General features: G+C 38.9%; 1 protein-coding gene across 5 annotated transcripts in view; it reads left to right on the top strand.

The window, feature by feature from the left end:
• The window catches only part of LOC149318735 (protocadherin-15-like), a 952040-nt gene that overhangs the window by 859337 nt on the left and 66444 nt on the right, over positions 1-26259 (top strand). For all 5 annotated transcript variants that reach the window (XM_089510367.1, XM_089510370.1, XM_089510366.1 and 2 more), the window contains 2 exons: positions 1480-1607; positions 22946-23161. In XM_089510367.1, the coding sequence (XP_089366493.1) occupies positions 1480-1607; positions 22946-23161 (344 nt within the window). The remainder of the gene's footprint in view (positions 1-1479; positions 1608-22945; positions 23162-26259) is intronic.

The raw sequence follows: 26259 nt of genomic DNA, 5'->3' as shown, positions 1-26259 counted from the left end.
CTTGTAGCCTAAGGTTGCCAGAAATAAAGTCTTTTCAGATCTAAGATACTTATTACATGGGCTATGATGAGTTTGCTATCACCTTTATTAATATGATTGCTCATTCTGGAGGGTAGCTTATAGTTGTTATCAAAAGAGATTTCATTTTATAGATGTCAGAGTTTAGGCATGTATAGTCCAATCTCTTACCCTAGTATTTTATATGAGGCAAAAAAATCCACCCTGAAGAGATGCCTACCAAGACTTTTTTTATGACAAAAAGAGTCACAAACTTAATGCACCTTTATTTTTGTGATTTATGCCACACCTATTCTCTTCATCTGCCTCTCTACTTTTTAAAAATAATATACTCCACATACATACTCCAAAAATAGCAAACTCTACTATGTCATGTCTTCTTCCACCCCATGTAGCGTCATCTCTACTGCTCCTCCTCACTTCAGCATACCCTTCAAAAGAAATAATCTTATATGTTTAGTTGCCCAGTCTTATGAAGCTCCATTCTGTTCTCAGAAGGAATTGCAGTTACTGGTTTACTTCTGTACATGCAGCATTAGTCATACTATGGGAGAAGTAATTAAAATAGCATAGAATCATAGACCTCGGTCACTATAATAGCCACTAAATGCCATGACATCAGTCATGCACAAGGCAGAGAGGCTACATAGAGTCAGTTTGTGGCTAGGAAAAAGGCGAGAAAGGAGGAGGAAAGGAGATTTAGGAACACCTCCTCAAAATACCATTCTAGAATTTTCATCCACCACTTGGAGGACTATATGTATTTAATATAACTTTATAATTACAAATGACTGACTACACAACATGACTGATCTCACACAAAATGACTCAGTTGTGATGTCAGAAACAAGTATCTTATTAAGCTGTTTGATGTGGAAGACTGACAATTGCTTTTTTCTCCCTAATGTGCCAGGAGCTGGTACTATAATCATGCCCATTGGCAATAACTGTTTCTTTATTTCCTGGAAACCTTTTGGCAGTCTAGCAGCCAAAGGATCACAGACTGGCATGTGTCCACAGACCACCAGTTTGAGTAGTACAGTTGGCCCTCGGTATTTACAAATTCTTTATCCACGGATTCAAGCATCCACGGCTTGAAAATATTCAAAAAACATATAAATTGAGGGTCGCCATTTTACTATCCATCGTATTTAAATGGGACCTGAACATCTACAGATGTTAGTATCCACAGGAGGTCCTGGAACCAAACCCCAGCAGATACCAAGGGCCCACTGTACTACTGTGTGTGTGTGTGTGTGCGCGCGTGTATGTCACCTGTAAGTTTATAGCAATCCCATGAATAGGGTTTTCTTAGGCAAGGAACACTTAGAAGTGGTTTTTCCAGTTTTTACTCTGAAATATAGCCTACAATACCTGGTATTCAGCACATCCATTTATGTGTCCCTCTTCAGAATTGCCCATAACATTTAGTGTACTTAACGTCTCGCTTTTTATTTTTAGGTAATACTGCCAAGGTGTTCATTGAAATACAAGATGAAAATGACCATGCTCCTATCTTCATGAGAAAGCTCTACATAGGAGGTGTGTCTGAAGATGCTAGAATGTTTTCTTCTGTGATGAAAGTAAAGGTGAGAGTTATGTTAAGCAAATATAGCACTGAAGCCCTGAACACTCCCCACTGCAGACTTCATTTTCCTTTACAGGTTTTAAAATTGCAACTCTATCAAAATCAGTAAGACCTAGTACAGAGAAAATGCCTTGGATTCTAAGAATCAGAAGCACAGGGAGGTTCATGGAAATGAAGGTAATGACTGTTTTCAGACTGTAGGAAGGATCCATCCACTAAATGGGTTAATTCCCATTACCACCCAGGCCAGGCCAGTGTCATGTGGTTTAGAGGATGAATTAGGTCTTCCCCAGTTCTTCCACAGGCAACACAGAAATACAGGTGATAAACCAGGGAAAAGCTAGTCATCCCAGTTCTCATGAAGATCAAGCTCAACATGTGAAAATGATGTCAAATAAATGCAATTGCAATCCCTGGGAGCCAGCATGGTGTAGTGGACTAGGACACTGGGAGACCAGGGTTCAAATCCTGATTCAACCATGGAAACCCATTTGTTCCTGCACCACAAAAAGTAAGTGATGTTGAACACGCTTTCAGAAAACATTTTATCAAAACTAACAATATGCGTATGTACATGGGAAATAAAATAACTAGGTCACGTAAACCCTGGCTAAGTAAACAAAAACATTTTTAATCTTCTTGAGACCACTTGCAAGCACCTTCTTAAATACATCCATGATTGGCTTTTTCTTTCACCAGTGTCAACTTTTCTTATGATTTCCATTTTAGTGACTAAACTTATAGATCTGTGTTTCTTTAATATACTTGGGTGAACTGATGAGGCACACTTATAGACTTTCCCCTTTTCTCCCTGTTTTGTTGTTCACACATGCTCAGTAAGGAATTCTTGAGGCAGCTATTTACCTTGCTTGCTACAGACAAGCCCACATAGACACACAATAGAATCACATAGAACAGAATCATGTGCTTTTACTGCGTTGGTTACTGCAGACATACTGCTGAACCGAACAACAAAAACCTGTGTTTCTCCATTCTCCCTTTACCCTCTTTCCAGTCCTTTTGATGCTAAAGGACTTTGACCTAGGAAGAAAAGTGCCCTGAGGGCATAAAAAAGACTATTAAAAAGACTTTGCCAGAGGAATGGTTAACTAAAGTATGTCCATATTTTAAATTAAGCATGCAAACGACAAACATAAAATGACATTTACTCAGGGTTAAAAAAATATATCATGATCCTGTTAGGCCAAAACTTTGTATTTATTTTATTAACCCATGCAAGGCTATTTTCCAAGAAACTGACATGATTGTAAATAGGCAGCAAAATACAAATTAGCTAAACTATACATTACATGAAATCATAAAATGCAAAACACAGCAGTTTTAATTTTTCTTAGCTACTGCATGCTGTCAAAAGGCAGGATTTGATATGCAATTTTAAAAAAAAAATATTGTTAAAGCACACTACAGTGGGTATGTAATTACACCAGGCTTATGCTTTATTTAATGAGTCTAGGAAACTATGTTCTCAAAAATGAAAAGCAGGTTAAAAATTCTCTTACGTTCTACATGGTAATTTAGCATTCTGAGTGTCACAATTGCCCTAATGTGTTGGGCAAAGCAATAAGCATTAACTGAAGGTTTTTCCAGTTAGTGTCACTTTGGCTCTGAAGTTTAAAATTTGCATTAATATTCTTATCAAAGAAATTAATTGCATACTTACCATTAGTTAGTTCTGATACTTGCATTTGAATGTGAAAGAAACATTACATTGTAAATGAAACAGGAAAAATAATTAAATGTGCACACTTTAAAATAAGATGTAATGAAAGAAACACTTGATCTCTTAAAACTGAAAAGGGGATATAGACTGTCTTGAAATACAAATGCCGCCTCCTTATTGCTATTCCAATGAGTTTCTCAACAGTAAGACAGCAGGTCATTGACAGTGATAAATCTGAGTGAGAAACTGAAGGCAGCGCATTAGAAAATACAGACTGTGCCACACATTTCTGAATTCAATTTAACTCTTCAGAAGCCTTGTGCACATTTTGAACTGAGCTGTTAATCTTCAACGGGGATGTATTTTAATTTACAAGCAGGATGTGCGGCCTGTCTCACATCTCTTACTCATTGATTGTCAGGGTTGATTCAGATGATCTAGCTAGCTAGAGATTTTGCCTCATGTCAAAGCTACATAAGTGACCAGCCATCCCAGACAGGAGAATGCAGTCAAGAGTTCTTTAGTCAAGAAGAATATCCTTTATATAATAGTTGGATAAAGCAATTGAACCACACTATTTTCACATAGAACATTGATCCCAGAAGGATACCATAAATTTGAAACAGATTTAATAAAATGATGGAAAAACAAGTAGTCATCCCTCCTTATCTATGGATTTTTTTAATACACAGATTCAACCATTCATGGTTTGAAAATATTTTTTTAAAGTAAAAATTCCTGATAGCAAACCTTGATTTTTCATTTTATATAAAGGACACTATTTTGCTATGCCGTTATATTTAATAGGTATTGAGCATCCACGGATTTGGTTATCCACGGGGGATCCTAGAACCAAACCCTAGCAGATAACAAGGGCTCACTGTATGTTGCAGCATCCATCTTCATCAATGAAAGGAGTGACAAACACTTATAGAATTGATGTGATCAAAGTATGGAATTCAAAGGATGATGCAGGAGGCAAGAGTATAATCCCCTAATTAAATCCATATGATAAGGTATTGCATCTGAGGCCCAGAATTTATCTCATTTTCAAGTATAGTTGTATCGTTGTTTGTTTTTTTAATTGGAAACATGGCCATGTTGGAACGACTTTGTCCCTCAGTATTAATATGTTTTCCAACAGGTTGTTCCAGCTCATTTGGGCTGATTCCTGATTTATAGTTTTTGTACAAAGATGAATGGTGTTTTTTTCTGGCATATTGCATACTGCTTTTACTCCCATGTAGTGCATTCACTGGAAGTCCTGCCCCCAAAAGCCCCCCCCCCCCCCCCGGGTGACACCAAGTCAGGGTGTACCACTGTTAGGGGGCAGCTTTCTTTGACTGATAATTGCGAGATGATGGGTGGAGAGCCACACCTCTCCTGTATCCCTTATCTCATTAAAATAAATTTATTTAAAGCTCCCCACAGCATCTACCGGGGCAGGTCTCTTTTAGGCCTAGAGAAGAGTTATAGCAAAGAGTTATTGTTAAGATATCACTTTATAAGTCATGTCAGGTTTTGGGAAAGGCTAGGCCCACCCTGGCCTGGAATCCACCAGCTCCCAAACCCATCAATATTGTCCCCCACAGCCCATAGCAAGCACTGGAGGGCTCAGAAAAAAAGGTGGGTCACACAGGGAGCTAGATGAGGACCTACCCCGATTTAGAGGTTACACATTTAGATATTAGAGCTTGGCCAGGCCAATATTCAGCATTCATGCCATTACTATACTAACCTGTAAAACACTCAGTGCCAAGCAGGAATTCTGGAACCAAATTATATGCTTTTGAAGCTTCTCACAGATTTAGACATTCCAAAGGTAGCAGTTAACTGGCTTAAGCCAAGATCCTGTTGGCCTGCATAATTTCTTTTCTTTTTTATTATTATAAATTTATTTTAATTATTAAAATCCAGTTACACACAAAAGGACATCTGAATATACAATATACATATTATCATTTTACGAACCTCCATATATACATATATACATAAACCTCAGACCAAAATGCATACCTACATCACTATTTTTTGTCTCATATCACTCCCCTCTTCCCTTTTATCCTTGGCACACTTCTTTATTCTTCAATTCTTCACCATCCTCCTAATCTTCTACTCCCTTCTGGTGATTAAATTCTCTATATCCACCATGCTTTGTTACTATTTGGATTTTCCTTATGTTCTTCTAATACTCTTTTTTTGTCCCTCTCTTACTTTATAACCTTTCACTACCCATTTTACTGTCCTTTTTTCAATTTTAATCATTTATTAATTATAAAACTTTCTTTCCAAAATGTTACAACTAAATCCCAGTCATCTTCTATCATTGTATCTTTTTCTCTTTCATTTTTCTTGAGAACCCGTCCATATCCCATAAATCTAGTAATTTCTCTAATAATTCTTCCATTGTCAGTATTTGACAGCTCTTCCCCATCCAGGCATACAAGAACCTTGCTGCCATTCCCATATATAATATCTGTTTACAGTATTTTCTTTCTGCCTCCCAATACATATGTCATATTTAATAAATACAATTCCGGTTTCATAACAAAAGAGAATCTTAACATTTTAACAATCACCATATGTATATTTTTCCAATACTTTTTTTTTGTTTTGCCAGCTTAAAATTCCACCATATATGATATGATATGACATGTCCTTTTCTTTACATCTCCAACTCTTGGGTTTGCATCTTCATATATCTTTGCTAATTTTACCGGAGTTAGATGCTACATATACAGCATTTTATAATAGTTTTTCTTAAGATTTTGTGCTAATGTAAATTTGTTAGTCTTGTCCCAGGAGCTCTTCCGTTTTTCCAATTCTATATTATAATGAAAGAATTGACTCCACTTTATCATTTACTCTTTTACTATCCCTTGCTCTAATTCCCTTACTAATAAGTTCTGATAGAATTTTTATATCTTTTTTTTCTTTCCTTCTTCGAAAAATATCTCATCAAGTTCATTTGTAGCCTCTTATATTCCCTATAGTCTTAAATCCATTTTTGCTCTTTCAACTGACTATGCAGAAACTATTGTACTATTATCCCTTGTTTTTCTAGTTCTCTTACTCTATAACTTTTGATTCTTTTTTCCACAATATCTGCTCATATGTTAACTATTTTTCATACTTACCAAATAACGCTTCTTGTGGTGAAGTCCATAACAGTAATAATACTTCCTTTTAATGTGCTGCCATATTTTCAACAACCCTCTTCTTACATAATGATTATCAAAGTCTTTCTTCTGCTTTATCTTCCCATACCACATACCATATATACTCCACTATAAGTTGAGAAATTTATACCCCAAAAATGGACTCCAAAATCATGGTTGACTTATATACAGGGGGAATAAGTTAATACTGCTTATAAAGTTCCTAAAAGAAGAGCCCACCCTTCCTTTGTAGCCAGGGATCTCTAAACATCTCCCCATTCTATTCCCCATGCACACTCTCCTCGGTGTATGTGTGTGTTATGCCTCAGCCTTCCTTCATAGCCAGAGCTAACAGCTGCATGGACCAGGGAGAGAAAGAAAGATAAAGTTTGCCTCCCCGTTTGAATCCCCACACACTCTCCTCTCTCTCTCTCTCTCTGCCTTATCCCGCAACCTTCCTTCATAGCCAGAGCTAACAAACAGCTGATGAGGCAAAGGAGAGAGAGGTCTGTACCCCATTTTGCAAGCAAGCAATGAGCCTTGGAAATCCTGGTAGTAAAGGGAGGGAGGAGAGAGCGTGTGTGCCGAGGTTTGTTTCCCTATTTTCCATGCCGAGACTGTGACCCTTAGGAGAGGTCCAGAGAGGAAGGAGGAGGAAGGAAAGTGGTGGTTTGCTTCCCCCTTTAGATCTTTTGTAACATGCCCCAGTGTTTGACCCTTGAATTATCCATGGGTCATATCAAAATCCATGATTTTGGCCCCAAAAATGCCCTCAACTTATACATGAGGTTGACTTATACACAAGTATATACAGTAAATGCATGTAGTCCAAATCTCAAATTATGGCATTCTGATTTCAGTATTCTCTCATCCTGTAACTTAATATATTATGTTAACCATGTTAATCCACAAGCATAATAATATATTAGCAAATCCGGTAACCCCAGGCCTCCTCTTTCCTTTCTATCTATCAAGATTTTCCATTTTATCCTGGGTTTTCTACCAGCCCAGATTCCATTCTCAAAAACATTTTGCATTCATAATAACCGGTAGGCTTTGAAATAAAAATATCAGTCTGGGGAGAATGTTTTGATTAATAGTTGCAATCTTTCCCAACACAGAAAAATTTAGTCAAGCCCATATGTCCAATTCTTTTTTCATATCCTTCTACATTTGACTATAGTTATTTTCAAATAAATCTCAATTTCTTTTCGTTATCCATATACCAAAGTATTTAACTTTGTTCTTAATCCTATATTCAGAAATTTACTCAGCTCTTGTTCTTCCTTTTTGTCAAATGCTTAACAATCATTGATGTTTTTTTCCCATATTAATCTTAAACCCAGCCAACTCTCCAAATTACTTTATAGATTTATTTAGTTCTTCGATGTTATTTAAGGGATCCTCCAAGAATATGACTAAATCATTGGCATATGCCTTTAGTTTATAACTTTGATTTCCTATCTTCACTCCTTGTATGTTTAGGTTACTTCTTCTGTTATTATTTAGTATCTCTAATACTAGTATAAACAATAAGGGTGATAGAGGGCATCCCCGTCTAGTTCCTTTTTCTATTCTAAATTCTTTTGTTTTTTCCCCCGTTCACAGTTACTTGCATTACTTGATCTTTATATATCTGTTGTCCATCCATTTCTCCAATTCTATCATAAATACCCAATTTACATTATCAAACAATTTTTCTGCATCCACAAATACTAATGCAGCTTTCTTTTCATTGTGATAATGTTGGCCTGCATCATTTCAGTAGTGTGGATGGTGGGGCCACCACTGTGCTGGCAATAATAAAATGACTGCCAACACAACAGTGGTGTGGAAAAATCAGAGAAAGCTGTCACTGTCAGGAAAGAAGGCTGCCTTGCCACTATCCAACTGCTTATGGGCCACCAGGGCAAGTGGTGCCTCAAACGGCCCAAAAAGGCCGCCATCAGGCTGCATTGGTAGCATGGTGTTCAGATGACATATGCCCCAAATTCAGCTAGAAGCTGCCCCAGGTTTGGCTCTTTTCCAAAGAATCAGCCCAAAAAGGAGATGTAAAATGTGGTGGCACAGATTGAGGATAGGTATGTGCAGCTGCCACAGTGCTGGGGGCAAGGCGGTGGCATGGTTCTGGTGCAGACCTTTTGTACCATCTGCTTTGCCCTTTGGTCTCCCAAAAGCAATGGCTTTTCTATGCTTTCATCCCACTGCCACTGTGCATCCCTACAAAACTGCACTATGGCAGCATAATGGACCATTACTCCAGAATAGTTCTCCAACAAGATTCTGGCCAGAGTTACCTTTTAGATAAGAAAGAACATTGGACAATTATGGTATACAGTCATGCCAGATCACCATTTGGAGTGTTTTCACCAAAGTCCCAAACAACTCTTAGATCGTTTATCCTCAGGAATACCACAGGTGATGGACTCCCTGATGATTTTTATATTGGAGCAACATGAGAGCTAGCTACTTTCCATGACAATTTACTCTTTCACTATGTCCTGCCAGTTTCTGACAGTTCTCTTGCAATTAATTCAGTGCCAAGCTAGATGATATGTTAAATGTATATGCACATTTAATGTTTCTTATATTTTTTTTCTTTAAAAATGACAGCTTCAGGCAAGAAAAATGGGCTGTTCTTTGTTCAAAAAGGGTTGGTGCCAACAGCCCCAGTGGCAGCTTATTTCCATTCCTAATTTTGGTCAAGCCACTTTGGGCATTATTTTTAAAGTGAGAGCAAAATGCATTACCGCAAACATATATGTGTGATCCACTGCCTCTTCCACTTCACTTTGCCACCAGAGTCATCAGATCACAATAAGGGCTGGACAAACCAGCTGTTCTTGAAAATGTTTAGTTTATTTTTACGGACATCTGACACCTACCCAGAATCCCCCAGATCAACATTTTTATCCTAGAAGCTTCCAGAAGCAATGTTTCACATTCTGAATAGATCACAAAGCCCTCCTGCACTGTTTAACATTAAAGAAATTTAATTTATCAAACCAAAATTAGAATTCCAGCATTTTGGGGTTTGTTGCTACTTTGCCTTTGTTTTTGGTAGTCCTTATGCCCCATCCAAGAATTTCAGGGAGAGAAAATTGGACACTCAGACCCCCAAATACTGAGCAACCCTTGACTTACATAAAGAAGGGAGATGCCCCAATGTTCAGGTACTAATGATTAATAGCTTTGTGATTATAACTCTGCTTTGCACTGTAACATATGACATAGGAAGATGAGATGTTCTAAAGTGAGGTTCTCTCTTGAAGACTCAAAATATTTTTATAGGTCAAGGATCAAATTTTCCAGGGATAGGAGGCAATGCCATAAAGTATGTACCTCTCCTATTTAAGTTAAGAAAAAGGAAAGAAAAGATCACCAGAACTTTATTCTCACAGTAAGCAGTATTATGATGAATGTACAAGGGGGATGTGCTGAGTTAGAAAGGTGTCATTTTTACATTATCTATTTTCGAGGAGATTTGTACTTTGGAGGCTCAAAAGAAATGATAAGGGAAGGCAAAACAAAATCATGTAAGCCAGAATTTAAAGGAACTAGGAAAGGACAAGACAAAGTGAAATGACATGCTGAAGAAGTAAGGCCATTAATAATAAAGAAAATGGAAGTTAGTATCAAAGGGGCATTCTTGAGAGAAAATGTGGCTGCCTGCATTGGGCAATGCATCAAGGTGACCTGCAGTACCAGTCAGTGGCTTCTCTATGAGTAGAACAGTGGATTCACTCTAATGTTCAATCTGAGCTATCCAACATGCTTACACATATCCACAAAATAGATGGAGCATTCTTTAAAATCTGGATTTCAAGCAAGAGTGGAAACCACCAACTGCCATTGGTGGTTTGTATGCAGCAAACTGAGGAGGGTATGGAATGAGATGGTGTGGGACACACCATTAGAGGAAACCAAAGGCAAATCAGAAGACAAGACTAAGAAGCAGAACAGAATCAAAGAGCAAGTCAGGAATGGAGGACAAACCAGATGTTGGCAGTAAAAAATAACCAAGGATACAGGCGTACATCAGGAAGTCTTTGTTGCTCTAGCAAGGAATGAAGAAAATATTTATATTTCAGCCAGCCTGCCTATCCAGCACAAGTTGGCAGATCAATGGTCATGATATAGTCTAGTCATGCTGTATCAATATTTATAAGTTATATTCCAGTCATCTAGTTTCTGGAGAGTCCAGACTGCATAGGTGTGCTGGGAGTCTATATATATATATATATATATATATATATATATATAATTTTCTAAAGGCGATTCATATGCACCATCTATGATAAAAGTTTTCCTGTATATGTGTTCCTTCAATTGCTGTACAGCTCAGAGCTGTATATACACCAAGCCTTTCACCACTTGGAAGCTAAATTCTTGAGAAATAATTTTGTTGCCCCATTCTTTATCACTGATGCATTATTTGGGGCCCTTTCACACATATACCATTATGCTTCCACTTATTTCATATTCTGAGTCAGAGAGATTTAGTGCCTCACCAAACTATTGACACCAGGATACCATAGGATTTCATAATGGTAGTTAAAGCAGAATCACAGTGCTGCATGGTGTAAAAGGGTGTGACAGCTGGGATGTTTCTTCTAGAAGTGTATGCCAGGTTACATGTAGTTACCTATTGGGTCAAACTAAATTTTGTCCTGCTCAGAGTAACCCACTTGATCAAATTAGGGTTTTGTTCCCTTAAAATTGGATAACAGAAACTACAGTGATATGGGTTCCTACAAACACACACCATCAGTTCTGTGCCAGAGATCTGGGCTGTAGTTCTTCAGGAAGATAAGGCACAGATTTTAAGTTACCCAGCAGCTGGGAATTATAACAGAATTTTTATCCTGGCCAATTATATTCACAACATAGTGTCCCTAAATAGTGTAGAGTAGTGCTTCTTAAATTCTCAGATATTTCCCAATGTGTCATATTGTAGTGATCTGGGGGGGGGGGGGGTGATCCCTGGAGCAACCAGCCCTGTGCGTGGCTCTTACACCCAGGGTGTCCCCTTCACACTTTCCCTTCTAGGATCTCCTAGGTCTCCATTCCCACTCCCTACTGAGCTGAATGAGACCCCTTGAGACCCTGTATCTCACTGCCACCATTCAGTGAATTAGCCAAACAGACTACGTTTCCCTAAGCACACACTGAGACTTGCTAGGGATCTCTAGTTTCCTTTCCTTGCTAATTTAAGCAACCGAGCTAAGGCACGTGTACAGGAGCAGAGAGAGACAGCAGATACTTTTAAAGAAAGATATTTATTTTAAAGAAATAGGATAGGATAGGAAGATATCATTCATGCAAAGCCTCCTTGCCTTGCAGGTACAGAAAAGCATAGTTACAAAGAGTTCATTTCAGGCAAGCTATTAGGTAAACATAACAAAACCTAAATGCACTAGCTAATACATTTCCTAGCTACTCACACAGTGATGGGATTTCCAGTCCTTGTTTAGTTCTCGGATGCAAGGAGCTGGCCCTCATGGCCTAGCCCCACTTGCATCACTTTTGCCTGCTTCCGTGCAAGCAAACAGCTGGTTCCCCCAAACAAAACACAAAGATGGAGAACAAAGAAAGCATGGTCCTATAGGGTATTTAAAGGCTACTCAAGGAATGTTCTTGAATCTTCCGGTCCTACTCTCTGATTGGACAGTTAGACCTTACATCAGCTATGATGTCACAGCTCATTAGCATGTACCTCCCCCCAGATTAACCCTTTGTGGTTCAGGAGAAGTCCTCAAGTGGTTGGAGGACCCCAGTGATTACACATATGTATACTTATTTACTACTAATGTTTCTTTCTTTCTTGGAAATTCACTCTGTATTGGTCCCAGTCCATGGTAACCACTTTGAATAGCTCTGCAGTAGAACCTTGACCTGGTCTCATTTTAATGTTTTATTACCAGTTCTCTGGGAGGGAAAATGCTCAGATATTCTTTACTCCCAATGTAGCTGCCATTGTCAGTTGTAATATCTGCTTCTCTACTGAATAAAGCACAACATCACCTTCTGTATATTACTGAACTTTTGGTGGTTTTACCAGGTAGATGTGATGATTTCAAATTTCCTTTCTTTCATATTCCATCTTTAAAATTACTTTAAAAGTGCCAAGCTTTTGTGCTTTAGCATCTTCTGCTGGGAATCAGCTGGCTAATAAACCTTCCTGTTGATTTTATCAGTATTAGTAGGATGTAATAGATCTGTTAATAAAAACAAATGTTTCAGTTGCTGTGTTTACATACGTAGGACCTGTAATTTGTACCTGTTCATTTTATACTTGATTCTTTGTAACTGAAGAGGCTAGTCTGCAGCCACAATAAAGTTTTGTTTGAAGGTCTATGAACAGGGAATTCCAGTGTACTGCAGGCAATGTCAATCTGCGGCTGGAAGTTCCTTCATGGAGAAGGCTACCACCTCCATTTTAGTGGCTGTACAACCTGTAGTTAGTTGTTTTGGTGGAAGGTTAATGAGAGTACAACAAATCCATATTTCAAAAATAATGAGTAAGAGCTAGATCACTTTATTGACGTAACAGGCTTCTAGTCTTAAAATGTTACTTTTTAAGGGCATTTCTATAGGCACTTTGATGGGAATTTTTCAGTTGTTATACTATTGTTTTATCCATCATAGAGAAAAATAACACATAGTAATGGAAACATAAAGAGCATTGCAATAAATAACGTTACGTGTTACATTTTTCATCACTGGAATGAGTAATGTCATGAGTAACAATTGAGCAAATTACTTCGAAGAAAGTAGCTGTCAAATTTCCAACTACATGGCACAGATGCACACTAATCCAGCAATTTCTCATACAATGGATAGTCACCCCTCCATCTCAAATGTCCTAGGAATGACAGTGTGTCATGACATAGTGTTGTCCCCATGGCATATTCCCAACCCATGGGAAGTAGAGCTGGAGAGGCCAAGTCGTTTTTAAAAGTCAGCCACTTCATATTTAAACATAAGGCAATGATTTCAAAATTTTCCTTATCCTTTGGATTCCGATCCAGTAATTTGCCTCACCTTTCAGAAATGTTCAAAAACTGGTGGGCTTCAGAAGTCTACCCTAGAACTAGCTCCAAGTGGGGAAGGCCTGCCATCCCCCTTCTCTTTCAAGTAGACTTTAATACTAGTAGTACTAATAGAAGTAATACTTCTACTTAGTTTATACGGCCCCATACCTGGGATTCAAGGAAGCTATCCCATTTTGTTTTCCAAGTGGTATCTGATCTATTGATGATGCTTTTTCTCCCAGTTTGGGCACTGATCATAATCACAAGCTGAGAGTAGTTTCATAAAACTACAAATCCCAGGATTCTGTAGAATGTTATTTTTAAATTGAAAAGTATTACTTTAAAAAAAATTACATATGCTCCTTCCATATTTTACTATCTCTTTCTTTTACTTAATATGAGAAAAAAGAATATTAGTGCTTTTTGGTATGGAATGTATTGCAAGTTCAACTGTTAACTAACTGATACAAGCTAGGTTTGTACACAATTTAAATCACAATGTGCAGTTTTCACTATCATTTGTGTCACTTTACTAATTCTGGATGACTTAGTTGTTGCACTCATTAATTTTTAGTGTAGTAATTTATGTGCTTTGCATTCAAAGAAATGTATTTCAAGTTTGGTCAGTGCTGAATGTTTGTAAGCTGATCTCTTTTTGTTACAGATATTTGTGTGCCTTTGACACAAAGTCATGAAAAATGAGGTCAATCTAATGAGAAAACATCCAATAATTTGTGCAGAAATTAATTCCTAAAGCTTTTATCTTTAAAAAATTATAACATAATTATACATGGAAATAATTGGGGGTGGTTCTAATTTGCCATGTAGAAATATAGCAACAACCAGAAATACAGCCTTTTGTTTGATTTGTACTGCTAAATAGTATTAACTGTTTTAAATAAAATGAGAAAATGGGGAAAAAATCAAACCACATTTTTCTTTGAAAACTCTTAACTAATTTTAAATAGGGAATAAAGGAAAGACAAAGGTTATGTTATGCTCAGCTACAGTTTAGCATAAATTAAACAGAATTGCAGAGGCTGAAATTCATTACTGACTGTGCAGTGACCAAAAATACTCCCTTTAAAAGCCACTTTCCTTTGGCAGCATCCCCCAGAACTCATTTACTGTCTGATAGAGAGCAGTCTTTAAACACCCTAAAGGCCCATCTGATCTGGTCAGCCCTGCTTAGTACTTGGATGAGAGACCGCCAGCAAATACCAGGTGCTGTAGTCTCTAATTCAGTGGAAGGAACTAGGAAAACTGCCTCTGAGTATTCCTTGCCCAAGAAAATCCCATAAAACTAATGGGGTCTCCATACATCAGCCAGCAACTTGTAGGCACATAGACATGGAGAGAGATCAGGAGAGGCAGTAGACAAGTGTTTCACTATTTTCCTGTAGCTGAATGCAGAGCAGTGATTCTTCTGCAGGAACATCCCGAGGACCACTATGGGTTCCTGATGGCACCTGTTGCTGTGTGCCCAGCTATAGAAAAATAGGTCTGCTTGCCTGAACTACCCCTGCAACTCTCCACCATCCCGGACATTAACCAGGTTTGGGGGCTGCTGCTGAAAAAAGGTAGGCTGGAGCGGCTTGAACAAGAGGCTATTGTGACTACATCTCACAGCTGCGTTTCTCAATGCAAGATCTCAGCCAGTGTGTCTTTTACTTGCATCAGTGTGATAAAAATTATAGTATAGATTACTTTGTTATTTTAGATTTCTGCCTCTCAGGTAAGGGTAGAAGTGTGTGTGTGAATAGACACATAAACACACACTTCGCAACTGAAAAGAGGTGGGGGCACTGCATTAGCTGTCCATTGGAGGGTCATGCTCACCTTCTGTAATATTCTGGACAATCCATCTGTGATTTTGTTTAAGTGGAAAAATATTTGTCCTCCTCTAGCAGTTTTGCTGTTTTGATCTTAGGATGACAACAGGAGTATTTGTTTATTTTATTTATTTATTTTGCATGTCAAAAGCACTTGAAAGTTAACCAAAACAATCAAGAAAGTAATCATGGTTGTGTCTTTCAATGTGTTTGTGCACACTTCTTTGATATTAAAAGTTAAGTATCCACAGAATGAGTTGCTACATATTCTATCTATCTTTTCTTGACAACCTTTGCTATAAATTCTATAATTTTGAAAAGAACAGCTGTTCATTCTTTAGTCATTCTAAAGCCAAATGTCACTTTATGCATATTGCGTGTGTGTGTGTGTGTGTGTGTGTGTGTGTGTGTATTCATATTCCAGTAATCACAGCTAGGAATATATAGAATTTGAAGACTTAGATTTACTTAAGAAGTTATGATTTGAATATCTTGCATATCAAATATATTGTCATATTCCTTATGGTGCTTTCACATTATTTAGCCCTTTTCCTTCATCCTGTAAACTACTTCAAGAGGAATAATTAGTATATTATTTTATGGGATAATAAAGGGCTGAGATTTTCAGCAGAATACACTTGACACATTTCCACCGCTGTTTTCTTGAACAGTAACAACTATTATAAATGTTATATAATTATAATAACCATGTTATTATAACATAGCATCTTGGCCTTTCTTAATTTTTATCACCTTTCTGCATGACCTTCTGACAAGGGAGATCAGGAAATCCAAATACCTTCTTCAGATTATCTTGTATTTTCCATGGCAGTTAAAAGCAATAATTTAGCCAAACTGTTTTCTGTAAATTCTCTATGTTTACCACTCAATACCTATCAGTGAGAAAGTACTAATGATGGAAGATGAACTTTCCTCAGTGATAGTTTGCCCTCAGCATCATCATTCCTTGAATTGTTACACTGCTATACTATGCTGTGCATACATTAAGCTTGCACTTTCAAATTATAGTGAATGACAGCAAAGCCCAGCACGCCTAAAGAACATCCCATGTGACTGAGGGGCTGTGAAGACCTCCCCTGAAAGGGCAGCCTGCAGCTGCCTTCATCTTCCCCAGATTGGAGCCACAGCAACTGCACTCAGCAGCCCCAATCTGGCATTCTGCAGTGCAAAAAGTAGCTTCTTTTTGTGCCCTGGAAAGGGTGCTGCCACCACTGGCGTCACAGCTTTACACCTACTCCTTTGGCACTTTGTCATCTAGATGCAGCACCAGAGGAGTGTCGTGATCCTGCACACTATATGGTGCAGTGCACGGCATCATCCCAGTCTAGAGGTAGAGCCAGGGTGTGTATCATGTGGAAGCCATGCCCCAACACTGCCCCTAGGCTGGCCTTTCCCAACCGCCTCTGAGTTATCAAACAGACAGGGGCTCAACAGATGGCCCCTCATGCTGCGGCCCTGATTTGGTCTTGCAAGGGTGCCATAGCTGTGGTGTGGCTATATGGCGCCCCTTCGGCACTGAGTCTGGCATGTGGCATCAGGATGCCCGGGAATAGAGTTGGGAACACATCATTAGGATGCTACGCCCCAACTCTACTCCCAGGCGGGCCTTTCAGGCTGCTGTGCAAAGGCCCTTAGTTTTGGAACATTATCCAACCACAGCTCTGTGGATTTAAAATGGGAGGATGTAAACAGTGTGGCTCACTTCCCATAAAAGTGAAATGTACAGTTTGTGATCTTTTTATGTAAAACATCAGTGTATATCAAATGAGCACAGTATGGTCATTCTTGTGTGAGGCATTAACGAAAACCTAATGGGAAGAAATGCACTCAGATGTATATAAGTTTCTATGATATTAAAGTTTAACAGAATGTAGACTTTTTAAAGGAAGGAAATGGAAATTGTAGTAGAAATACCACATTTTGAACTTTGAGTGGGACAGCTAAATAATTTTGGAAGAAGCTCTTGCTGCATGAAATAGTACCTGATTTTGCAATAAAAATGTTATAAAAAGTTATAAAGTGATACAGTTTATCTGTGTCAGTTTAGAAATATATTACACAATTTCATCACTTTTATTGGATCTCTATATACTACTGTAGTGACCCCTTGCCCTACATTTTCCATGGACTCAGCAAAATGTTACTCAGAGCCTGAAGACTGTTGAAGAATTACCACTTTACTGGCAAAGACAGGTATCAGTTGCTAACCACTGTTGTATTTTTAAGAAAGTGATCTGGAATCAAACTAGCTACTTAAAGCAGAAGTAAAACTATTATTAGTCCTTCTGTGTATCCCAGCCTTCCCTATACAGTATGTGGGTCATTCCTAATTTTGGTTCTAATATACTGAAGGGGATCATAAAATAAATGGGCTTTTTGTTCAACATTAGCACCACCAAAGCAGATGGCAAATTCAGATGTTTCCAATCCCAGTTTCTGGCAAACTATAACAGCTTTTAAAACAAGATCACTTTTCTCCCTGTAGGAATTGACAGCTTGATATATATTTTCCTTCTTAAAAGCTACATCTGCTCCCTTAGTATTTTTAATGCTTTGACATTAATGCCTTGTCTCACACACAGTTGTGAGTAAATTTGTCCCCACATTCAAATTGCCTTTATATGCTTGTTTTTGTCTTGCGTTAACACCAGTAAAGCACTCATTGTTTTCATCATTATGTTGTCATAATCTTCACATAGGCTGTATGTTACTAACATGATAAGTTGTCTGCCTACTACAGATTCCTAAGGATTTTTTTTTTTTTACAGGAGTCTTATGCATCAATAAAGATGAAGTATTCTACACATATAACAAGTGTTCAATCAATTGCAGTCTACCAAGGAGAGAACCTAAGAAACACATCACGATATTATATTTTTAAAAATAATAATATCTGAGAATGTTATATTACAGCATTTTCTCCTTTCAGACTCCGTGCTCCAGAGACCAACTTTATTTCTGTTATGATGCATCCCATACCAAGGCCTTATATCTGTGTTCTGTTTCATCCAATTGTGGTGTCATTGTTGCATTTTAAAAAAAAAGAATATTCTGGTGGTTCATACATTATTAAGAAGGTATGCTGTTGGAAACTGTTATCTACCATGATCGGAGTGAAAGTTGGTCTGTCTTTACATTTGCTTCATTAAAGATCATGCCTTCAAGTAACCATGGATGGGCTTTCAGCCACATAGGGTTGCATCATGGCAAAGTGATTTACAAGTGGTTGTGAGCATACAACACCAATAGCATAAAGGAAATTACACAAAGACTCCAGTTGGGCACTTTTATCCCTACTTTATCCAGTGCATGTAAAACTTAAAGTTCTTAACAGTGATTAATAAATACATAGTTGTGTTAGTCTAGATCAGTGTGCAAAGCTGTATTGTAGCAGCTTTAAGACTAGCTGAGTTGGTAGCATAAGCTTGAGAAAGTAGGCTGAAGGCTATCAAAGCTTATGCTACCATCTTTTTTCTTCCTCTTAGTCTCAAAGCTGTTACAACAACAACATCCCTTTGCTACCATATCCCTTTGCATAATGGTTAAGAAAATGAGCTGCAGAATCACTCATTCCTTTGTCCAGTCTCTTCCCTATGCAATATAAATTCACTTCAAGCTAATCAATTAGTACCATTTATTAGCACTAACCCTTACCTTGAATATTCATCTGCATGTAGTTATGCTTCAATAGATCACTCACAGATCTCATTGAATGTATTATAACTATGTGGTCCACTCCAGCAGCTCAGTGATGCATGTATTTTCCAAAGAACATTGTTTAGGAAAACAACAGATGCTTTATTATCAATTCCCGATCACACAAAATCAAGCTTCTCCTTCTTTAACTCTTTCCTCATACAGTATCTTTTTTCCCCACCCATCAAGCTACTCACACACAGACCTACTCAGAGAGACAGACAGTGAGACAAGAAAGAGAGAGGAAAAACCCCTTTGGTGCAAGAGTTCTCCCTTCAGGCCTGCCTGTCCCTCTGGGGGCTGCCTTTAAACATATATAAGGCACAAACTGATTTTATTTTCAGTGTGGTTTAGATCTCAGTTTCAGAGTATGTAGTGGTTGAGTGTGTGTGTGTGTGTGTGCGTGTGCGTGTGCGTGCGTGCGTGCGTGCGTGTATGATATGATACAGTCCACTTCTGTTTGATCCTGACAGTCTGGTGATTGGGGACAGATTAATTGTGTGCTTATGCAAACAATGTTAATAGATCAGTTTTCATTATTTGGAGCACTTGGTTAAAGATGCCATATCTTCAAGAGATAATTACCAATTAATTTAATGACAATGGCTACAATTCCATATAAGTGGCAGACTGTCACACACTTTATGTTTGTTTATTTTTCTACCCAAAGCTCCTCACACTGCGGGAGAGGTTCAGTGAAGGTTTAAAGCAACTTGTTGAGTAGTGTCAGGAACCACTTTTGAAGAGAGTGCCACATGATGCTTTGGACTGCAGCCTTTGATTCCAGTCACTAACTATTTTAATGTGCTTAAATCTAGGAAAGTTGTTAAGCCTAAATCATGTAAATGGGTAAAAGATTGCCAGCTTTGGGTACTCGCTACGTAAGCGCCAGGCGGCAACGTATCAAGATACAGAGTGTCTTTCCTCTCTCATTTGAGCCACAACAGCAAAACATATTTTCCACTTACATCACTGAGACGAGTGTCAGGATCATGGTACAGCCATTTTTCATTGCTGAACATATGTGTGGGATGATGAGGTATATTATCATGATGGTTATGCTAGAAAAGAACTGGTATAATGAGTGGATGTGTGGGAAAGAAGTACTGTGTGGTCTGGGACAGGCTGAGCGAAAAGGACGGCCTGCTGGCAGCCTTTTTTCCTTCGGAGGGAAGCTGCATCCACCAAACCATGCAGCTTCCCTGTTGAGGAAAAAGAATCCAAGAAAAGCGGTTCTTTTTAAGCCGCAGGGGCGGCGTAACAAGTGTGTCACTGGTGCACTCGTTATGTAAGCGCCAGGCGGCAACGTGCAGATGCCACGCGGCGCTTACATAACAGTAGCGGCACCTATGTACACAGGCATCGCCATTGTTATGCCACCCATACATTCTAGGGTTAGGGACCGTGCGGTTGCCGCGCAGTCCCTAACCCTAGAATTGGCTCGGGTACACCACTTTATGGCGGTATGTACCATGCCATAGACACTGTTCTTGTGGGAAAGTGTAGCTAGGTATGGGGAAAAGAAGGAGAGGTAGGACCTGGGAAGACAGTATGTTCTGAATGTGAAGTCAAAGGTTTTCATGGCTGGCATCCATAGTTTTTTGTGTGTTTTTTGAGCTATGTGGCTATGTTCTAGAAGAGTTTATTCCTGACATTTCACCAGCATCTGTGGCTGGCATCTTCAGAGAATACTTTGAAGATGCCAGCCACAGATGCTGGAGAAACATCAGGAATAAACTCTTCTAGAACATGGCCACATAGCCTTAAAAAAACACAAAAAACTATAGTATATTTTGAGTTGCTGACAAATGGGATGAAGGCTTTTGTGATGGTTGAATTGTTTAGACTCTAAGTATACTGGGTGAGTGGAAAAAAGTTTCTGTCCTAACAACATTTGTGTGCTGTGATCAGTTCTGCTTGCTGAATAAAGCTTTTCTGAATCTGCTGGAGGCTTGTGTTCCTGAAGGATAGTTAGCCTGTTTATTACACTGAGATGTGCCTTAGGCTCATGTGCACTCTTTGCCTTCTCTTTACCAACCCACAGCATGCATATACACACACACACACACACACACACACACACACTTCAAGGGGAGTATAAACTGTTCCTTCTTATGTCAAACAAATCACAGTGTGAGTCTGTTTAAAACATTTATGGGCAGGTCTCAATTTACATTGCGATTGTGTTTCTGGTCTCTTGAGTTCCACAGAGAATCATTGGGAATAGCAGGATGTGATGTGATGGATTTCCTTTTACATGCATGAATATGAACATTAGGATGAAATATGGCTTATATTTTAATATATGTTACCTGCCCATTCTAAATTTTTAAACCCCTTGTGTGGAACTTGCCTCAACCTAATTGTAAATTTGCATCCACAAATGTAAAGTTACATCTACTTATTACAGGGCTGAGTTTGACAGTTGCACAGAGGTCATATACTACTTTGTTCATAAAAGAATTGTGATAACTGTATATTTATATTTGCCAGATAAACAAAAGGAAAGATATATTGCCATTAAGATTAACTACAGTTCTTTCTTTTCATTGACAGTCATATCACAGCCCTTGAGGCATCATAGATCTTCCTCTAATGAATGATATAAGTATTTACCTTCAGAACAAATAATAGGCATAATTTACATGCATGCCTTTTTTTAAAAGAAGTATTTGGCCATGTTTTTTCATGGGCAGGTGACAGAGTTTCTCTGGTGGCCCTGAAACAATTGAATGTGATACACAAACACACATGTCTGTGTCTGCATGTGTGTGTATGCGTGCTCACACACATGCGCACACACATATACACCTATAACTTAAGTTTAAAGATCGGTGAATAGATGATAACTGAGAAAACATGAGGAAATTCAAACATATACATGCTAGTACTGAAACCTTTAAAACTTAACTGATAACTAAAGATGGATGCATCAATCTACTGTATTTTATGTTAAGTTAGCATGTGGTTATTTATACATTGATACATTGCTCTTTCCACATTCATCTGCAAAATGTGTGAAATTTCATACTAGATTAAGGAATTTAATATGCATTTGAATTTATTTTCTTATAAAATACATATTTTAAATATATTTTCTCTCAAAAGATACATATCCAAGCATATCTTTTCCCTAAAGTAAACATTTTATGTTCATTTGGTACTCACTGTATTGTGGAATAAAAAACTGCATTCCAAACTCTGGAGTTCAAAATCCAAAGATTAACTTTATTCATATTTGCATATTGGTCCAGGAAGTGAGGATCTGCACAATTCATATAAGAAATGAAAGTTTGACTCCTTAAGCATTCTTGGTGCCAGCCTACGCTTTCCAAATGCCTTGTACTTGAGTGAACAGTATTTTTCGTGTCAGCTTTATCATAGAGCTTACAAAAATAATATGTGACAACAAACTTGTTTAATCTCTAATTTATTAAAATATTTCTAGAAAGATGCAAAAGATCCACAAGATCCGTGCTAATAAGTTAGCCAAAGTTAACATATTTATACTGTATTAATTTTAACTTAAACTATTGCTCATCTCTTCTGTGAAAATCAGTGGGACTCAAAATTCTTCCTTTTGGCTGCGTAACTGCATAGGTTCATAAGTACAAGGGAAAGTTGTCCCTCAGTTTTAAAATATGTGCTCTAGAGAACGTTCTTAATTGAAATTGCTACCATACACCTTGCAGTTTTCCACTTGAGGCTATTTTTGATGGCCTTTTTTCCATTGGAAGTCATGATACTACTAAGAAAAGTATTATCAGATGTTTCCTATATAGTGGAAAGTTGCATTTATTGTTATAATGTTCATGGCACTTGCTACTAAACCGATTAAAAAGATCAAAGTGTATGTTTTTAATAACATGATCATCTTAGTAATGTTTCTGTTTCATCTTATTATTTTTATTTATCAGGCTAATGATAAAGACACTGGCAACTACAGTGCGATGCAGTACAGGCTCATCATTCCTCCAATCAAAGATGGCAAGGAAGGCTTTGTCATTGAACCATATACAGGGCTTATCAAAACTGCAATGCTCTTCAAAAATATGCGACGATCTTATTTCAAGTTTCAGGTCATTGCCACTGACAACTATGGAAAAGGACTGAGCAATAAATCAGATGTACTTGTAAGTACAGTTATGTGCAATTTGTATGTATTCTTGTTGCAGGAGGAGTCATTTGTTAAGACGATTTCTTTTCTTCTCACCGTTATTTACTGGAGTCTCATGTGTTTTGGATTACATTAGGTGGATTTTCTGATGCAGTTGCTTTAGGAAGTTGTGAGTAATGAGAGTAAGCACAGCTTCCATGACTATATACAGTGATGCATCAGCAGTCTCTGTTGACTGCCTATGACTGCAAAAATGGGAGGCTTATCAGTCACTAGAAACTGTCAGTATAGCCATGGCTGGTGTATTCACAGGCACAAAATATGTTTACCATGTTGCAAAGAGCTAGAAACAGCATGGTATGTATAGTGAATTGAGTGCTGGGCTACAGTTCTGGAGATTAGGGCTTGATTCACCACTCAGACCTTGGACAAATCACACTCTCAGCCTGAGATGATGGCCATGGCAAATCCCCTCTGAAGAAATTTGCCAATAAAACCCTAGGATAGAATCATCTTAAGGTTACCATGTGTAAAAAATGATTTGGAGACACACAACAAGAACAACAACAACAGGCTAATCCCCTGGCAGACAACCTACCTAAAGTGGGACACACACCATCATACCAACTTCCCCAACTCTACATGTGTGAATTCCTGAAGACTGAGTTCAGGTTTAAAGAAGTCTTAATGGAGATCTCTCTTTTCTCTTCCATGTTCTCAGATATAAACAGAAAGTTCAGTTGTCCCAAAGCTTGTCTGAGTCTCTTCCTCTGAATGCCGTGTCACATCTCCTTTCAGCATTCATGCTTGAATTAAGCAGTGCCCACAGGATGGAAGGCTCACTATTTCTGTAATTTGCCTCAGTTGCTGCTGCAAATAACCACACATAACAACAAGTTTGGAAGAAAGGCCACAACTTTATTAGCAAGCAACTGGTAAGGGTTGGCACCAAGCATGAGGTCAGGATCTGCGAAATCAAACAACCCCACATTTGTCTGATTATCAAAAAACCTAGCACCCACCAGGTGCTTGGGATGACCCTAGGGCAGGGGTAGGCAACCTGCGGCCCGCGGGCCGGATGCGGCCCGGCGAGGCCTTGCGACCGGCCCCAGCCCGGTCCTGCCACCGATTGCCGCCGGGGCCTTTGGCCTCTCGCGCACAGGGGCAAGGGGGGCAATTGTCTATAGACGCCTCAGAAACATGCATTTATATTAACATTTTTTAAAAAATCAGCAATTTTTTTTGCGTGTCTTCCACTTTTTTTAAAAAAGTGTCCACCATTTGAAAATGTTGTCATTTGTCCCAGTTTATTTATTTATTTAAATTTAAAAAAAATTATTTAGTTATTTATTTTTTGGCTTTGGCCCCCCAGTTGTCTGAGGGACAGCAACCCGGCCCCCGGCTCAAAAAGATTGGCTACCCCTGACCTAGGGGCTAAGGAACACAACTTGACCGCAAAACATGCCATGCGTTCACATATTCACTAAGCCCCTACTCACCGGGAGGCGCTCCCGCGTTATGGTCCCCGCAATGGCCAAATGCCTGCCCTATTTGCCCCCGGGTACCTATTGACTCCCAACCAGAGCTCCATAGCCCTGGTACCACACCGTGCAGATCCTGGCCTATGCTGCCGCCCCAAGTTGTGACAAAAAACCCACAAAACAGCAGTGGGTGGGCGGGGGAAGCTGCTCCTGTCTTCCTCCCTTCCTAGCTTGGCTCCGCACCGTGGGACGGGGCCTGCAGCACGGCCTTATATAGGCCTAAGCCCTGCCCCCCACAACGTGTGCTGCGGAACTCCTCCTCCAAGGCAGCCCAACCAATGGGCTGCCCTGGAGGACCGGATTCTCCGCACCACTGAGCCCGACTCCCAGAGCATTGCAGGGTGGAAGGACCACCCCTTCCGCCCTGCGCACCAATAGGGAGCCGGGGCAAGCCCCAGTGCATACTGGGGCTTGTAGTTTTTGCCGCCTCTAGCGGCAAAACGGTCAGCCCGGCTAGCGGGCGACCGTTTTATCTTCATTGTGCATCCACAATGGGGTCATCCTAAAAGTTATTACCTTCAACTGAATCATTCCCATGCTATTCTTTATTCCTCAAGAGTCAAAAAAGGGAAAGCATGATTGGCAGCAAACTACTACGAAAGTAATAAGAGTGTAGCATTGTCATAATCCGTTTTCCCCAGTTGATTAAAATATATATATTGTTATTTCCTTTTTGTTTTACAGATAGTATTTATGAGCAAAATAAAACAGTAAATTAGGCCGACATACATCACTTTAGGTTCCCACCCCCAGTCAAGCAAATGATGTACTATTTGCATTCACCTGAGTTATCACCATCACTTCTTTTGCAGCTCTAATGAAAAGGGAGCTGTGTAGCTTTTGATCAGGAAGATTTTCTTAGTTTATTTTATGTTTAGTCAAATTAACATCTTATTTGTCCAAGTAAGGTAAAGGTAAAGGTAGCCCCTTGGCATGAACGTCTAGTCATAACCAACTGTAGGGGGCAGTGCTCATCTCCGTTTCTAAGCCGAAGAGCCAGTGTTGTTTGAGGACTGCTCTGGTGGTCATATGGCCAGCATGGCTGTTACCTTCCCAGTAAGAAATGGTACCTATTTATCTACTTGCATATGTATGCTTTTGAACTGATAGGCTGGCAGAAGCTGGGGACTAGTGACAGCTCACTCCATCATGCAGCGCTCAGGCCTCGAACTGCCAACCTTCCAATCTTCCAATCATCAGAATTGGCATCTTAACCACTAAGCCAAGTACACAGACATAATTTATGTTATATTTCAAGAAAATTGACCCAACTAAGGACTGTATCACATGGGAAAAATCAGGGATTTAAACAGCAAAAATCACATGAAAATAGCGCAGTCACAATTAAAATCTTCACACATCATCATCATTAAAGTGACATTATTGTGGAAATAATGGGCAATAAACAGCAACAAATCATTCATGGGGAAATCCATGTGATTTGTTGTGTTTAAACCCCCGATTGCGCAATTGCTGTCTGATGAAGTCCTATGCGAGGTTACATTTGAACCCAGAACCCTAAATTTAAAATTCTTGCCAATATATTGCATTGGGCCTCCATCTGATAGCATTT

The sequence above is a fragment of the Sceloporus occidentalis genome, unplaced genomic scaffold (genome assembly GCF_023333645.1).
Source record: "Sceloporus occidentalis isolate IW3139 unplaced genomic scaffold, rSceOcc1.0.p SCAF_2, whole genome shotgun sequence".
Taxonomy (NCBI): Eukaryota; Metazoa; Chordata; class Lepidosauria; order Squamata; family Phrynosomatidae; genus Sceloporus; species Sceloporus occidentalis.
Note: the sequence above shows the minus strand (reverse complement) of the source record. Positions and strands in the feature narration are given on the sequence as shown.